Below are 17959 nucleotides of genomic sequence, written 5' to 3'. Positions count from 1 at the left end.
CTGATTCATGTTTGAGCAAGCTGCAGGGTAATGTTCACTGAAATTCTTTCACCGCAACTTGAAATTTCAAGCTGATGAACATTTTCCACACCTTTAGCATTTGGTTATGGAAATGAAAATAACTTCTTTCTCAGGTGAATATAGTTTCCATGTAGGGTTAAAAACCATGGGAATGGGAAAATGGGAAAGATTCCTCCTGAGTATAAAAAAGAAAAAAAAATCCAAACATTATTTTTCTTTTTGTTTGGCTTTCAGACATTGATGAATGTTTACAGAATGGCCGTATCTGTAATAATGGACGATGCATAAATACAGATGGCAGTTTTCACTGTGTGTGCAACGCTGGCTTTCAAGTGGCAGCTGATGGGAAAAACTGTGAAGGTAAGACTTCTCTGAAGTGACTCCATATCGGTAATTACAGTTGCAGGGGATTATTCATGTCAATAAAAAAGAAAAGGACTCTTGGCAGGGGGGGAGAGAAGGAGCAAGGAATCGAATTTCTAAGTACCTTTTGCTGTATCTGGGAGGGCAAGTAAACTGTCTTTTGCAGCCAGTTCTGGAGCCTTGGCTTGGCAAACCTCAACAGGATGTCTGTCCAGCAGGAGAAATAGCACATACCACTATCGCAAAATGCAGTTTCTTTGATGGGAGTGGTACATTTTAAAATGGAGCACATTTTAAAACAGAGCACAAGTCACATGCTGCCTGATTTTACTGTGTGCTTAACATTATATTTTATGGGATCTAACTGGGTGACTAGTAGTGTGTTTTATGCAGATGCAATCTGGTCTGACCTATAAAAACCATTTTAAGAAAAATTTGTAAACATAATTGATGTGTTCCTACCTCCCAGACCTTTAGCAAAGAGGGGGGAAAAAAGAAGAATGTTCTTTATCATGCTTCCCAAGGTCCTTGGGAGGGTTCCCAATGATCTATTCATACATTAAAGGAATTTCAAGCACTGTTCTTAGAAACATTTTTGGCAGAATATTATCTCAGTGATTCAGCTCAAAGATTTAATGCCAAAATTCCTGGTTGGGATAGATACACGATTTTTTTTTAAATCATAAATTATTTTTGTCTGACAGCCTGTAAGTAAAAAGAAAACACACTATGTCTAGAAGCGTAATTTCTGTCCAAGACAGCTGCAGTATTAAGGAAAATAGCATGATTCTGAATACACTGTAATGTCATTATGATCCAATGATTTTATGTGCTAGTAGTGATTCTGTTAATCCTTAGTAGAGACAGACATTTTAAAACTGTTTTTCCTGACTCTTTTTTAGATATAGTTTAGCACTTTAAGTTAGTTTTTAAATATCTAATTACAGTACTGTATTGCCTAAATACATTTGAAAATGAGTATAATTTGGAAAAAGACTTGATTCTGATTTCTTCCTTTCCCACCAAATACCATGTGCTAATAGTAATAAGAACCAGGACATCAGCAGTCTGGTAAAACATTTTTAATTCCATTGCATGTGTTGCCAGAATGTCTGTTGCATCCACTTACGAAAGAGTTTCATCTCTGGCATTGTAATGCATTGAGTTTTATTCTTAGGAATACATCTGCACACACTAATCAGTAAAGACCATGGGACTGCGCCATCCCTTAATGTAACTGTGTACAATACTTTACATGAAACTAGTAAATAGTGCTGGTTTTCTTGTAGGTAATGTCCAAAATGGATTTGATTTGTGCCAGGATCAAGTAAAGAGTAAAAGAGTAAAGAGGATGTAATAGCTTACTTAAATCAAGCACAGAATTCTTGTGTGTGTATGACTGACTGACTGTGTAGGATTTAGAATAGCACTGTCTGGGACCTCCACCTTTTCCTATTTGAATTCTTCATGCTGTGCCATTAGGTCAGAGAGTGAATAATGCCGGTGTGAAGCAATAATTAGTAAGTACCTTCCTATGTGGCCTATTGTGCTGATTCCAGGGAGGAGTATGTTTTATTTTAAATGAAAGTGATGATGAAAATGCAGCAGAATGCAGAGTGTTTCTGCATGCTTGAGTACAGTGCCGGGAGTCTCCCACATTCTAAATCTTAAACTCATCAAACGGGTTACAGAAGTTCTCAGTCCTAACACAAGTATTCATTGCCATTCCAAATGCAGTCTGATTCTAACCTGGCTTCCGTTTACAATGAGATTGTAGGCCCTCTTCAATCATGTCCCTTTTCACCTTTTTAAGGTTTTGACCAACAACATAGGAACTTATCTTTTGAATATAATTAGTAGGAGTTCTTGTATGTAAACAGTATTAAGATTATGTTTATTATATGCACTTTCAGATATGGACGAATGCAACATAAGGAATATGTGCCTGAACGGGATGTGCATCAATGAAGATGGCAGTTTTAAATGTATTTGTAAACCAGGGTTCCAGCTGGCATCTGATGGACGCTATTGCAGAGGTGAGCAATAAGTAATGGATTCGTGAGGAGTGAATTCTATGGTAGCTTCAGGAGTTGCCTAATTTTGTTACTGTGATCCTTGGGGACAAGGAGTGCTGTGCAGAGTTCTCATCAGATATGCTTTTTCAATTGGCTAGAATGATGTGTTATTGCACAAAACAGCACTTGGTCCTCTCCACAGTGTTGAGCAATAGCCTTAACTGATCAGTGGGAAATATTCTTTGATCAAAGGCTGTTAGATCCAATCTAGTTAAACTCTTTGTTTTCTTTTCTTTTCTTCTATTTCTTTTCCTTCCTTTCTTTTTTTTTCTTTTTTTTTTTGGCCTATGAGGTCTTCTGCGGTTTGACTCCAGTATACCTCACTCAGTTTTTGTATTTGGCATTTTAAATTTTCTGCCTTTGACTACCCAAACATCCTGGCTCATTGCTTTGCTGGGGTTTGATTCTCATTTCTGCCTGGGCGTTCCTACTCAATACGTTATATCTGAGAAGTGCACAGTAGTCCATGTGTCTGAGATGAAGACATGAGTACCACAGCAAAATTGTATTTCTCATTTCCTGCACTAGTTCAGCGATACCCCTTGTGGGAGATGCTGCAGTATTCTGGTTGCTAGTTATGTCATCAGAGTTCCTGTTCTGTCCCATCAGGAACTGCAAATTTTGTGTCTATAACTCTTCATGTTTCAGCACATTGAATAAGTACAAACCAGAAATCAAAATAAGAAGAAAACAACTACAGGACCAAATTAATTATGACTTTTCTTTTTTTGAAAAGTTTACAATCTTTCAGCTCTTGGAAGCAAGGCAACAAAAGTGTTTGCTTCATTATTTTTTTTTAAGTCATACTGGATTACACATCAGCATCTTGGGGACCAGTAACAACATTTAATGTTTGAATTAATAATTGGATTTTGAAAGTTACTTACGTTGAAGGCAGATTAATTTGGATCTTTTTACTTCTTGAGCACACTGTGGGTCCTAGATCTGAGCTTGCATAGTGTCTAGGTTTAGGTACAAACCAGAACTATGATTTATCAGTAATACATCTGGAATTTCTCTTGCATTTGGGTACCTTCTGCACCAAATGCGCAACCTGGTGCAGCTCAGATTTTAGGCAGGGGATTCATTTATTTTTAGTGAGAGAAAACCTGTAGAACAAGTGAAGGCAATGACAGAGCCTTTATTTGAGTAATAGGAACTAGAGGAAAAGATATCAAAAAGGAATTGACTCACCCCTCCTGGTAACAGTGTGGAGAGAGGGGCGAGCTGAGGAATGGGACCCTCCCCCGTTTGTACTGTCGTGCTGCTGGAGAGAAGGGCAGGGGCAAAAGGGGGACCTGCGCAGACTCAGACTGCACAGGAAATATTGCAGAGACAGAAAGGGTGGCTCCAGACTACCCCCGCCCCTCCAGGCACCCACACACTCACGTAGCCCACCCATTGGTTCAGGCTGTGACCCTGGAATTCCACTACAAAACCTCATTCATGCTTCATAATAGGTTTTTTTCAATTGGGAAAATAAACTGTCCTTTAATTTCTGAAATGAACAAATGCATGGATCTGTACAAGCGTACTATTAACTTGCAAGGTACTGTCTGTATTGGCTGCAGCTTTAAGACCTTTACAGCATCAGCTTTAATTATATTCTTACCTGTTTTCCAAATAGTAGGTGTATGTCTGTGCTTTGTGAAGCATTGTTTTCCAGCTGGTCTGTGTGTGGGAAGGCAGTGAGACTTGGTCTCAAACTTGTCAGGGACAACCTCAGTGTTCAACAGGCTTTGGTTCACCAGCCAGTTGTGTTCCCAAAGACCACTGAGTCATTATCAGGGATGTGACTTTCTCAAGCAAGCTCTGCCCAAAAGCTTGTCTTCTTTTTTCCTGAGCATCTTTTTGTATATTATTTGTTGTTATCAAATTTTGTTTGATGGATAGTTTTATTTTTATTTTTTTCCATCACACTGTTGACTGAAGTGTCATCCAAGAAAATGGTACATAAATTGCTTCAGACTTTTTCAAAATCAAACTTGGGATACTGGTCTTCACAGCGTCTCTTACGTACCTCCTGGCTAAATGAGAGAATGGATTCAGCCAAAATGGGGTTTCTGGCCCTAGAGAAATGTTTCTTCTGTGCATCAAAGGGAACATATTTGAAAATTATCCAAAATTGCAGGCAACTCAACTGATTCCTACTGAAAGTTGGAACAGATCTTATAGTAAAGTGAAGGATTTCTCCCACTGCTTTTCAACACTTACAGTAAGCCTTGTTCTCTATGAACAAGCATGCAAGCATTCATTATGTGTGAAATTACTATTGGGTCAAAATCAAACCAGATTTTGGGACCTTGACACCCAAAGTAATTTTATTCTCAACTTTGTATGTCTCCTTTCTTCCACTTACTCAAGTGATCATGAAATAATTCCCAGGAATTTAGTGGCTAGAGTGAAAACAACTTTCTGGTAAATGTCTCTAGTCACCTGAATGAAAGTTTAAAATTGATCTTTAGTGACGTCTTCTGTACATTTTAGTGTTTATCGTTATTGAGTCTTCTCTGCATACAGCATATGTGTAGAGTAAATAATTTCTGTCCTACAGAACACTTAGCCCCTGAAAGACTCATCTTTCACCGTGTATATCCTGAATTTTTTTGTGCACTAAATGCATTAAGATCTTACACAAGCTTTAATATGCAGTTGATGCTCATACAAGTTGGGAATGTGTGTATGTACAAACTGACATTTCTGCAGCAAATTGGCTACCTGCCTGAGCAATTTCAATATGGAATTGAACACGTGTTTCTGCTGAGCTCTTTAGAGGATTAACAAAGGAACAGAAGAATTGCAGTGTGAGACATATTGCTCCTATAAACATCTCATTTGATGCACTGTAAGCTAAATTTTGAAATCTTAAGAATTTCTAACCCAAAGTTAGGAATACTGTAATTGACACTTAGTTCCATAAAATTGGAATTTTAGTATAAGTACAGGGCATATTCCTGGCTGTCTGGTAAAAATTCCGTTCAGGCTTTATGAAGTAACATGCCAAAAAAGAATGTTACACCACAGTCTTGTGTATTCACTGTAGTACAAGACATATTAAACTTTTTCACCAATAGCTTATTTCACTGGTGATTTACGGACAATTTTTCAGAAATACTTACATCAAACAGGCAGAGGTTTAAAGCATTCTTGAAAGCTCTTGCAAGGCAACTGGAAGTGGCAGTTTAGTAGTCTGAGTAAAATTTTCCTGGTTAAAATTAGAGTACCCAGCTGGCACTGCTGAGCAAGCTAAGCAGAAAAGGCTGAAACCAGTTGAACATGGAGAATGAATGTAATAGGTGATTTTCCAGAACCAGGTTGAGCTATTCTGGCAAAATTCAGAGAAGTAAGTGTTTTTGAAGTTTTCAGAATGGCAACTTCTACCACTAAGCCGTGTCAGGGTTAGGCATTTTGACTTTATGCCTGCATGTGCAGTTGATTTACTGGATGGAATCCCAGCCTTGGTAAAAGCAAAGGGATTTTGCTTTTCTTTACTGGAGTCAGGATTTCAGCTACCTCTGCAATACCGAGTGACCAAGTGTACCTTTCTATAAAACACTGATGACAGTATTTTCAGCACATCTGTAAATCACCACAAAGCAAAATGGATTGCACATTTCATCCCTTAATAGCTTACAAAATCTTTTTTCTTAAATTCAATAGAGAAAAAGGCAAAAAACTGTTAACTTTGCCTTTCTGTTTCTGTAGGTAACCTTAAAAAAGGGAAAGATTTTGGTTTTATTTTTTTGAGTATATGTATCTGTCCAAGGAATGCATTGTTTTTAGCAAAAGCTGTCAATACCTTTAAATAACATGGACGCATTTTGATGTCCTGACTCAGTTTTTACTTACACTGGGTAAGAACTAAATTTAAAGAGGGAAAAACATTTAAGATTTGTCTGAAGCAGGACAAAAGACTGCAGGGTGAAGCTGAAATTAATTGAGCCCATGTACTTAAATGTAATTCTATTTTAAAATGCAGTTTGAAAAAGGAATCTTGGATCATACAAACCATGTTTTATGCCAAACAACACAAACTAAGTAAAACATAGAGGTGTTTCACTCTCAATTTGCCCTTTTAAGGTCAGAAAAAAGGAAATGGTCACACACACGCTGTCTTTTGTATATATTAAGGAGAGCTGTTATGAAGTGATTATTTTATAAAGGTTATACCTACTTCCAAACAATATTTTAAACACTTCTTTTCTTAATCACTTATAAAATAATGGCATAATCTGTGACTAGGGAATCTTGCTATTAACAGGATAGGCATTCTATAATTTTATTTCTTTTTACTAATCTGACATCTCTTTATGAAAGTCTGATATTATGTGGCTTTATTCTTGTATTTCATTGCTAGGGATCTTATTGTTTAATGTACTAATGTTGGGCAAAGATGGTAGTTTGTGCTCAGCAATGGCTCAGTGCACAAATCATTAAGAAATTCCTTTCAAGACTGGAGCGTAGCCTGTCTGTTAGAAGTTTATAATATGGCCTGTAATGAACATCTGATAAGAAAAAAACAATTATCGTGCAGATAACAAGCAAGACACTATGTACAGGCAGGTCCAACTATGAACAATCAGATATTCTTCCAAAAACTGAATCTGCAGCAGGAGGAAGGGAAATTCTTTGGTGTCCCTGTGAAGGTACCCCATGGAGCGGAACAGGACGAGAGGGTGAAATATTCAATTTGCAATCTGGACTGATTTTTAACAATGCAAATGAACTGCTAACATAGACAGGGAATACCCTGTTACACAATACAGAAGTCCTTTGTCTTAGTAGTTATGGTTTCCTCATTCCTCCTATACCGTTTTTGCCTGAATGACCCTTATTTTGGAATATGTACCTCCTGAGAACATTTAGGGAAAATGTAGACATTTGAGCTGCAGGAAAATGCTAGGAGAGTCAATTTGTTGGCTGCTTTATTTGTGTGGGGTTTTGTTTTGTTTTGTTTTTTCATATTTCTCCTGAATTTTGCATTTTTCTCTTCCTTTTCCCAGAATTGATTAATCATTCTTGATAAGATCTTTATCAGAACTAGTTTCCATTTTCACTTGATATTTTTCTCTAGGATGCATTGAAAGTAATCTGCGAATGCAAGTTTCAGCTGAAAATAAGTTGCACAAGTGCAAGTTGCTGCCAGGCATTGAACACTATGTAATTTAATTTAATAAAGCTCATTCTGTTCTCCAACAGACATTGATGAGTGTGAGACAGCTGGAATATGCATGAACGGACGCTGCGTGAACACTGATGGCTCTTTCAGATGTGAATGCTTCCCTGGCCTTGCAGTAGGACTCGATGGACGTGTGTGTGTTGGTAAGATAAGCTCAATGTGAGCAAGTCACTAACAGTGCTAAGGCATTAATGCTAAACTGATGGACAAATCAGAGTTTGAATATAGAATTCACTTTTTTTTTTTTTTTTTTTTAATGGATTGGTGCCTGTTAGGGTAGTGAATTACTACACTAGTAGATATTAATAGCTCTGGGATATTTACTTTGGTGACCTGTTTTGCTATTTTTTCTTTCCATTTGTGTTTAAAGGGAAAAAATGTGTGGGCCAAATTACAAAATCATGTAGACTATATAGCATAGTGCTATTGAGAGTGAGTGAGCAGGTGAGAATCTGCCCCATTTCTGTCAACCTAAAATTCTTTATTTTTTTGCACTAAAGATTTAATTAGTCTTTCAACTCTTTATAGTGGGCCATATCATTTTTTTCACTTCCCTCTTTTTCTCAATAAATAAAGGAGGTTTGAGGTTTTTGATTTTAAAATTCTAACATGCCTATGTAATATACCACAATTGCTGTCATGAAGGAGACTTCAGTTAACATTCAGAAGCCAGGAAAATAGGGATTTTTCACTAATTTTTTCTTAGATATGTAGTTAATTTATCTCAGTTGACAGATTTGCTATGGGCAGAAGAGCTACAGTAATTCTTTCTGTACTTTTTATTTTCAGTGCAAAGGAGAAGGGAATTTAAAGTGCACTAGGATCAATAAAAGTTTTAAGTTAATTCATTACACGTAAAACATTTGCTGCATATTAAAGCCCACAATGACAGTTTCTGTAGTTCACTAATGCAGGTTAAGTCCTTAAATGTGGTAACTCGTTTGTATGTCTGAACTCAGTGGAGCTTGAGGAAGAAGAATTTCCTTTCCCAAGTGTATATAGCTAGTGTATTGGTGGGTAAAAAGCATAGAGAAATGGCAAAAAAAATGTTTTGACAGCTATTTCACAGTGTTTATGACACCAGAGCTAGATTTAACACTTGTAATTTATGGCACTATAGTTTGTTGTAATAGGATTAAGAGGGATTTCTTTTTTCAGATACTCATATGCGAAGCACGTGCTATGGTGGCTACAAGAGAGGACAATGTGTGAGACCATTAACCGGTGCAGTTACAAAATCAGAGTGCTGCTGTGCCAGCACTGACTATGCCTTTGGGGAGCCTTGTCAGCCCTGTCCAGCACAAAATTCAGGTACATCATAATTACTGGTACATGTTCTAATTTAAGATTTGTGTTGGTAAGCTATTTTTTGGAAGTTGAAATACAGCTCTGTATTGACATTGCATCTTAAATCTGGAGGATTAAGTTGTCATACAACAAATTATGTATTTTGAGCAATCTTCTATTTTGCATGTTGGAATAGTATAAGAGATTTTTTTTGAAGCAACAGAAAATGCCAGTATTTGTTCCAGAGTCATTACATGCATGAAAACAGACTATCACACTACCTCTAATATGATAGGTATAAATTACTAAAAGTACAATTTCAATCTTAAATTATTCATGGCAATGTCTTGAGTGATTCATATATTCAAATACTTTTGTATACCTGCCAGTCAGATATTTGCTATCTGAGTTCTACATCATCCAAGTGTTCTGAAATTGTTTATATAGAAACTAGACTTCAGATAATGCAAAAATAAAAGCCTGATTAAGACAGTTGAGAATATTTGAGTCTCTCACCAAAATCCCCACCAAGTGATGTTGTGTGGGACATAACTGGCAAGACAGGAATCCTAATCATTCTCATGGGTAGAATCTGCTTTTAGGAAAGCACGTCTTCCAAGCAGACTATACTGACACATTCCTTGTCCTACAGCCAGTAAATAAAGAGACCCTGGTTTTGTGGAGGTGACTGAAAGGGAGCTAATTTGAAGCACAACTTTGTCAAGTTATTCTTTTCACTCAGCAAATGTGTTGTTACAGCAAAGTATGCCATTCAATGTATAGCTCAAGAACATCTCACACTGACTTGGTATCTGCTTTGTAGACAAAAATATTTTATGTTCATTTTTTTAAATCTCAGTTTTAACTGGTGGCTTTATGTAAAGCATTAGAGAGACGAGGGTAACTGGAATGGATCAGGCTTGTTGAGCTTATGTGAGCTCTTCAGCAAGAGTTTATTGGCCACCATGTTGTAGTGCTCCATGTTATTTAGAATAGCATAACACCATGGGAATTTTACCACAGTAAGGAGGAGCCTTTCCAGCAGCCTCTGCTGCTATCGGTGGGGCCTTCGTGCTATGCAGTAGAGTTGAAATCTTTTGTAAATGTTGAACTCCGTATCATTGACTTCTCCTTTATATCTGAATTACTTCAGCAGAACACTTACTTAACTGGAAGCTATTTTTCATTTTTGTTTTGTCTGCCTTCTCAATTGTGTTTTAAATTAAAAAACAAACAAACAAACAAAAAACAAAAAACCCAAGACCTCCCTAAGAGTGAAGGGTAACATTTCTTTGGGCTTTGAGTGGAGGAGTAAAGGAGAAATTTTCTTACAAAGAAACCTTACATCAGAGAGATTGAAAAGAATCCCTCAAAGGAAGACATTGTCACTCTGCTCCTCAGAAACTCTCTGCAGAAGTTTGTTCCATTCTAAACTAATAATCTTATTAATGGATGTCCAGAGTAGGTGTGCTTTCACATTCAGTGGCAGGGATTCAAGCAGCAGGGGGTAGGAGGGAAGTGGTATGTATTTATATGGATGGTGAATTCCTTTGTGTTCAATCTTGTCATCGGAAGTTTGCCCAGCATTAGATCCTTTCTCTCGTAAAGTCCTCTTCTAAGCAGTATAACACAGAATATCTTTGCATCACTTGCTTTTGTTTGAGAGACGAATTGATTCCACTCAATTCTATTTGAAGTTTTTTTTTATCCATCCTCATCAGAAGGTGCAGACCTTGAGTCTGCTAAAATGTTTCACAGGTTCAGAATATTGTGAGGACTTTTTTTTTTTTTTTAGAATCACCAAAAGGCATTAAAAATTAATATTGGGATAATTAAGTGGCATGTTGTAGATGATAAAAGTGAAAGCAGTGAGCTAAGAAAAGTATTCTAGTAAGTTGTTTTTTTTTTTTGTTTTTTTTTTTTCAGCTGAATATCAGGCTCTATGCAGTAGTGGATCTGGTATGACTGCAGGAGGAAATGGTAAGATCACCTTATGTAATTCAAACTGTTCATGTTCTAACTGAAAGTATGAACCTGGATATTCTTGATTTGTTAAATATGCTGGAGGAGATGATGGCTGGAATGAGAGGTAGGAAGGCTTATCCAGGTGAATGTTTATTATCCTAGTTCATATCTATGATGCATGTTCTTTTAAATGTTTTTGGGCTAAAGATGGTCTTAAATCAGAATGAAGGGGAACTTTTTTATTTTTTATCCTGTGTGTGTATATTTAGATGTGAATTTGCTAATCAGAAATACATAATTAAAAAATTTATAACAGACTAGGTTAGTGATATTAAAAATGTACCTTATTCTAGTCTGGAGAATTACAAGGGGGAGTCCACAGTCCTCAACAATTGACAGTGTTTTTTTGCTGTTGTTGTTTTCCTCATTTCTTTTTTTTTTTTATTTTTTAACATTTATGTAGACATTAATGAGTGCTTACTGGATCCTGACCTCTGTCCCAATGGAAGGTGTGAGAATCTGCATGGAACGTACAAATGTATTTGTAACCCTGGGTATGAAGTGGATTCAACTGGCAAAAATTGCATTGGTATGAAATGTCCCACTTTTTTGTTGTGAAGTTTGATATGTGTGTTTATCCTCCTTTGCCTTTTCCTTCAGATCCAATAGCTGCTCTTCTGGATTTATTTATTTATTTGTTTGTTTGTTTATTTATTTATTTATTTTTGGTGCTTTGCAGTGCTTGTGAAGTCCTCCAATGTAAGGATGCAAGTGACCATTGTTACTGATGATTCAAATCACTGACAGTTCAGATCAGTTGCTCTGTGGCCTCAGTGTTTCTCAAAATGAAAAGAGGCCACATCTTGCAATTACAGTGTACTATTAGAAAAATCTAAGATCACCAGCATGCTAGGTCCTTCCAGGAGCAGCAGTTCTCTTGTTCCACTTCACATTACCATCAAAAGCACTTTACCTAAAACCTTCTAGATTCCTTTCTTTCACTGCTGCACTATTGCATTGTTCCAAATTTTCTTTGTGCAATTGGTAAGAAATTTATTCTAGCTTACTCTTAAAATTTGCAACTGTTTTGTGACCACTTGATGTTGAACTAATATTACCCTTTGACTTAGCACCATCAGCACTTATCCCTGAAGTATTTATAAAGAATCATCATAACCTTTCTCAAATTCTCTTGCCTAAATTGTCCAAATCCATGCTTTCAGTCTTTTCATAAAAGCAAATGCCATAGCCTTCTCTTGCACAGAACTATTCCAACCATTATACAGTCTTCTAATGACATCCAAGCAGTGTATTCTGTTGATCCCAGGAAAATCCTGGCTGGACTGATTCTATTAGTGAATGAGTCTTTTCTCAAACACATGTTGTACTCAAGAACCAAAGTCAACTTCTAACTGGGGGTTACACTCAGAACTCTCTGTTCTCAGTTGCCTTCAACTGATTAGTTCTGGTTTATAGCATGTTAGTGTTATTATCTCTATTATGCTTTTTATTTTCTTATTCATGTTGTCAGGCTTAATTGAATTGCGTGATTAAAGAATAGCATGATTCTGTGTTGGCAATAATTTCCAGTTTATTGTTGCTTGTAGTTTTTGGTCCTATTCATTTTTCATTTTTTAATTCTACATTCAAAAGTTTTTTTATGGGACCTGTCCCAAAACTGATCCTTGAAAAGCATTCCTAATATTGTCTCTCCATTATGATGACTCTCCTTTTTAATGTACCCTACTGTAATATCTCCTTTAGCCAGATCTAGATCCACCTTAAAGTTCTTAAATTCCTTCCTGTTTTTGCCAGCTTACATAATAATTTTATTTAGGTTCTGCATTCTCTATTTAAACCTAAATAGCTTAACTCATCTTTGTTACTTCAGTCTAAGCTATCCACTATCTTATTTAAAAGAAATCTGAATTGATCCATCTTTGATATAAGTCATGATGTAATTTATCCCATTTTCCCATTTCTTCTTTGGCTTTGATTATCCATGTCCCATTTCAGTGTCTGTCTGTAGATTATGGCATCCCTTCTCTTCTCCCCTTCCATCTGTAACTTTTCCAGCTGCTCCCCAGCCCGCCCTGTTGCAGCCCACATCCATGCTCCATCACAGCTGTTTCCCATTCCTCCATAATGTTCTACCTGGCCCTCTCTCAATTTTTCTGAACTCCTGTGAAGCTTCCCACACGGTCTGCTTTATTCTGCAAATCTCCCTGCCTTTCCTAGTACTTCTGCTGTTCCCAGCTGCTGAGCTGACCCCCTGAGTCTTTCCAACTTCTCTCAACACATTCTGAGGCCTCACTGACTTAGCCAATTGTTCCTGTCTGCTATTGGGGTCTCTCCTGATCTTCACCTGCCGTTCATGGCCCATTTCCACCTTCTTGGAACTTCTCTCTAATGATCACAGCTCTTCCAAAGATTTCCTAAGGGCTCTTGAAATTTAGCACTGGCATTTCTGTTTAAATTTTTCAACTCTGAAACAAGTGTAGATTCACATTGGCCTTATTAACCACAACATCTAAGACAGTTCAGAGCAGACTTGGCAAAAAAACATGGTGATATAAAGACCAGAATGACAAGCAAATCTTTCCAAAGCAATCATCTCCTCTTTTTTTTTTTTTCATGAGTGTGGTGGCTATTGCTCAGGGATTTAGAGACTGCATAGACCTATTCCATAATAAATGCAAGATGAAAGTGTGACTCTTAGCTTTATTTTAAACAGTGCTATGGCTGTCACGTGCTATGAATTCATGTAGAAATCAAGTAAAAACTCTTGTAAAAGCAAAATAGCCTTCTAAATAATAAAACACAGGAAAAAAAAACAAAAAATACACAGAGAAAAAAAAGTTTTGCATTACTCCATATTTAAAAGCAAAAAGAAAATGATAGTTTTTTGTAAGTAGTATTTGTGTGGTTTTAATTCGTATAACTTATTGCTTTCATTATTTTAATTAGTTTTCATGAAGAAGGAGGGTGAAGTAAGTGGGATCTTTAGTATAGTTTTAGTTGGAGTTGTCATTTCCATTTAAAATAATTCCAAACCAGTTTTCTGCTCAAAAATCTTAAAATCTGTTTACTGTCTTTGGTAAATAGTGCAAGACACATGTATGAGTATTCTGTCTCTCTCATCCCTTTGTCTCCTTCTCTCCACATACACAAAATCTAATAAAATGTGGCTACAAATATGGAAATTTTATTTTAGTTTCTAGTCTACTAATGTTTTCTTTCTTAATAGTTTTTAATTTTCATTATAGATATTGATGAATGTGTGCTGAACACGCTGCTTTGTGACAATGGGCAGTGCAGAAATACTCCTGGAAGTTTCACTTGTACCTGTCCCAAAGGATTTGTATACACTCCCGACCTAAAAACATGTGAAGGTAATGGCTAGCACTGCATTTCATTCTAATTTGATTCACTGGGATTCTTCTTGTGTTGTGTCAGATATGCTTTGAATCTTGAGATTATTGCATATAAAACATAAACCAAAAAAAGAAGGGAAAAAAAAAAAAAGAAAATGATGTGGGGTAGTAGGGAAAAGAGGAGAGACAAGACCCAAATATGAAAGTTTTAGATTAGATAAACTTGTGGAATATCCTGTATTGGGTCTGTACTAGCACTCCTTACTGATGACAATCAGTGGGTCTGCATTGTGCCAAGAGTGAGAGAAATATGGCAGTCACCAGGCTTTACAAATCTTTTCTCTTTTGTGGATAAGAAAGAGCCAGATAGGTCCTTGTCTGAATCCGTTTTGATCCATAGACAGGATGTGTGTCAAATCACTTAAGCAATATGGTATCACCACAAAAGCAGGGCAACAGGTTGATATCACAGAAAAGTGAGATGCTGCTGCTGAGTTCAGTTTTTTTAATGTTCTAATGTGTTAGAGTGTCTTTAGGGCACATAAATCATTAGTTCACTGTGAAGAGCTTCATGAATGAACCAGAATATGAGGAAACCTACTATTAGAAGAGCTTCTTCCAGTTCAGCCTCAGCTGATAAAGGCCATGTGTATTTTTGTTAGTGTTTCCTGGCACTAATGGCAGTGTGTTTCTCTTACAGATATTGATGAGTGTGAATCTAATCCCTGCGTTAATGGGGTATGCAAAAACACACCAGGCTCTTTCGCTTGTGAATGTTCTCCTGAGAGTACTTTGGATACAACAAGAACTGTCTGTATAGGTATTTATTCTTCTAAAAATTTTGTTTTCTGGTTGAAAATGTCCAGTGATGTTCAAACAGTTTAGAAAATACTTTGAAATAACTTCTGTAGTTACGTATAGTGGAAAATGTTCCAGAAACAATGTTAAAGTGTTTATGTACACTTAATGATAATGATGAAAACAAAGTGTAACTAGCACGTGGGAGATATTTCATTTCAAATTTGAAAGAGATAAAAAGTTTTGTAATGCATAGGTAGGAATGATCAGAACAATTCTTCAGGACTATACTCACCCACTTAAGTCCTCCTGCAAGAGGGGTGGACATGTTCTCCTTAACATCTGATCTTTGAGATGGAGCATAAGTAAGGTGTGTTTGGCTTAGACCAGCTGTAGAGAGCCATGGACGAAGCTGTGACTTGCTCATTACCATGTGGACTCCTGAGTTCTTCCTTCAGCTCTTCTGGAGTGATGAAAATTTACACCTACTGCCTAGTCAGAAAAATTATCGAACTGTAGTTCTGGGAGGTCCTCAGCCATCTCCTGCCCCTCCTTGATGAGAAGATCAGATGTCCAGACTGGGGGACCTGGTAAACAAATGAAAGACCTAGAAGGGATTCATCACTACCCTGTTCTTCTGCCTTAAATCTGAATAATAAAAAAATTGCCATGACTGAAGTCTTGAATGATGTTGAGATATTCCCTATTAAGATGAATAAATATAAAATAAGAGTTGCAAGGGCTCTTTGCTGAGGTGACTATAGGCTGTAGTCTGTCATAGGAAAGGATAAATTAAGAGCTTTTAAAATAAATTCAGATCTGATATGGTAAATTAGGATGAAAGAATGATTCTTTTTATGGTTAAATTCAGATGTATTTTCAAATATTTTCATGTACAATTTTAATTATCTGCCTGACAATACCTTTTCTTTTTTCCTGATAGAAACTGTTAAGGGTACCTGTTGGCAGAACATGGTAGATGGAAGATGTGAGATAAATATCAATGGAGCAACTCTGAAGTCTGAGTGCTGTTCAACACTAGGTGCTGCTTGGGGTAGCCCATGTACGCAGTGTGAACGAGGTAACACTCCGTTTGTTCTCTTAAAATTTCCATTCGCACCTCTTGTACCTCACAACTGTAACATTACAAGAGGCTGTCTATCTTACTTGAATGCATGAATAATCTAACACTCCATGCAAGGGAATAAGCTTAAGAAGACTAGCTGTTTAAAAGCGTCTAGCTATGAAATCCCCAGCATGTACCCACATTAAAACAAAAACAACAACAAGAAAAACCAAAACAACTTTTCTTCTCAATTAATCCATAAAGTTGTAGAAGACTGAGAAGCTGTTCTGTGTCTTCTTTAGGTTTGCTTTGTTGTGATGAAAGTGTTACTGTATAAGATATAACGTGTATTCTCAGGAACCTAGGATTTTTCTTATTCTGAGGCTGGTCCACATATTGTCATAGAAGTTTGGTCACACCCCAGACTAGTAACTTTTCTTTTTCTATTATGCAGCATTAAAAAAAAAAAAAAAAAAAAAAAGAGAGAGAGAGGTCATAATATTGAGAGGAGGCAAAGTAGCTCTAACACTGGATTTAACAGTAAACAGTTTACAAAGTTAAATTCTGAAAGGAGGGGGACCATGCCTACAGCTTGTAACTTGCTGCATAACTTTAGCATTGTTTATTACAGTTAGTGATCTAGAGTAGGTAAAGATGTAGCAATTAATGCCTGTTCCCCAGAGCTTTCAAGAAAATGTTTGCAACAAGCAGATCTTTGGTGTGGTAACGGAGGGAGGAGAGGGGGTAGCCCTTATTATTATACTCTGTAGATAAACTGATGGTCTAGAGAATGATATGGTTGATCAGAGAGTTGAGGTGTCTACATATGCACTTGATAATTAGGCTTAACTGTGGGATGAGCTGGGAACCCAGGGGTAAACAGGTGAATGCAGAAATGTGCATGAGATGTTATTTATACATGCTGAAAGCTGCTAGTCTGTTCAAGTCTACAATTCATCTTCGATATCTCAGTAGAATCCATTCTCATCTATAATTGGTAAATATGGCTGTAATGTGCTGAGACCAGATTAAATGAATGACTTGAACAAAGCAGGAATAATATAACCACACTGAGGTAAGCTAGCTAAGATGCATTGGAGGCAAAACAGGATAATGGCTGACAGTATGCATGATTTATTTAGTTGACCCATCTTGCCTCTTTATTATTATTTCAGAAAATACTCAGTTATTGTCTAAGTATTCAGACCACTCACAACAATAAACTGTAGATAATATTTCACATGATCATTTTTGCACAAGAAGCTAATGGTGAGTTTTGGACTATACAATTCTAAAAGGTCATTTTATTTGTTTTACAGACCGAATATGCCAAAAGGGATTTTCAAGAGTAAGAGGAACAGTATGTGAAGGTATTTATTGTTGCCTTGACATAAATCAGAGCTTGAATGAAAAAAATGCCAGTGTTTTGAGTTAAGTGGTTAATTTAGTGTAGAGGAGCTCTAAGCCAAATTCTTACCACATATAATTCTATTGATTTCCTTGGAGTTATGTCAGGGATGAATTTGTTTTCAGTCTGTTTAACATTCCTACATACGGCTTATCTCAAAGTACACACTTGAAAATACAGTATCTACCAGCATAAGGAGATGGCTCTCCCTTCAAATACTATTTAATGTGTAACCTATGCAGGCAAATAATGCATTTTACATATGCAGTAAAACATGATATTATTGATATAGTATGGAGTGCCATTACTATGCCATAGAAAAGGCATATTTAAAGAATATATTTCAAATGGAAGCTTTTTTTCGTAAACTTTTCCCATGTAACACTATATTAAATAAGGCATGTTCCAAAGCATAGTTATTGT

General features: G+C 36.6%; 1 protein-coding gene across 1 annotated transcript in view; it reads left to right on the top strand.

The window, feature by feature from the left end:
* The window catches only part of FBN1 (fibrillin 1), a 146811-nt gene that overhangs the window by 70593 nt on the left and 58259 nt on the right, over positions 1-17959 (top strand). Inside the window, exons 14-23 of the mRNA XM_015291934.4 lie at positions 256-381; positions 2298-2420; positions 7659-7781; positions 8797-8949; positions 10852-10905; positions 11354-11479; positions 14157-14282; positions 14965-15084; positions 16006-16143; positions 17448-17498. Coding sequence (XP_015147420.1) covers positions 256-381; positions 2298-2420; positions 7659-7781; positions 8797-8949; positions 10852-10905; positions 11354-11479; positions 14157-14282; positions 14965-15084; positions 16006-16143; positions 17448-17498 — 1140 coding nt within the window. The remainder of the gene's footprint in view (positions 1-255; positions 382-2297; positions 2421-7658; positions 7782-8796; positions 8950-10851; positions 10906-11353; positions 11480-14156; positions 14283-14964; positions 15085-16005; positions 16144-17447; positions 17499-17959) is intronic.

This window comes from Gallus gallus, chromosome 10 (assembly GCF_016699485.2).
Source record: "Gallus gallus isolate bGalGal1 chromosome 10, bGalGal1.mat.broiler.GRCg7b, whole genome shotgun sequence".
Classification (NCBI taxonomy): Eukaryota; Metazoa; Chordata; class Aves; order Galliformes; family Phasianidae; genus Gallus; species Gallus gallus.
The sequence above is the reverse complement of the archived record's forward strand: the minus strand, read 5'-3'. Positions and strand labels throughout refer to the sequence as shown.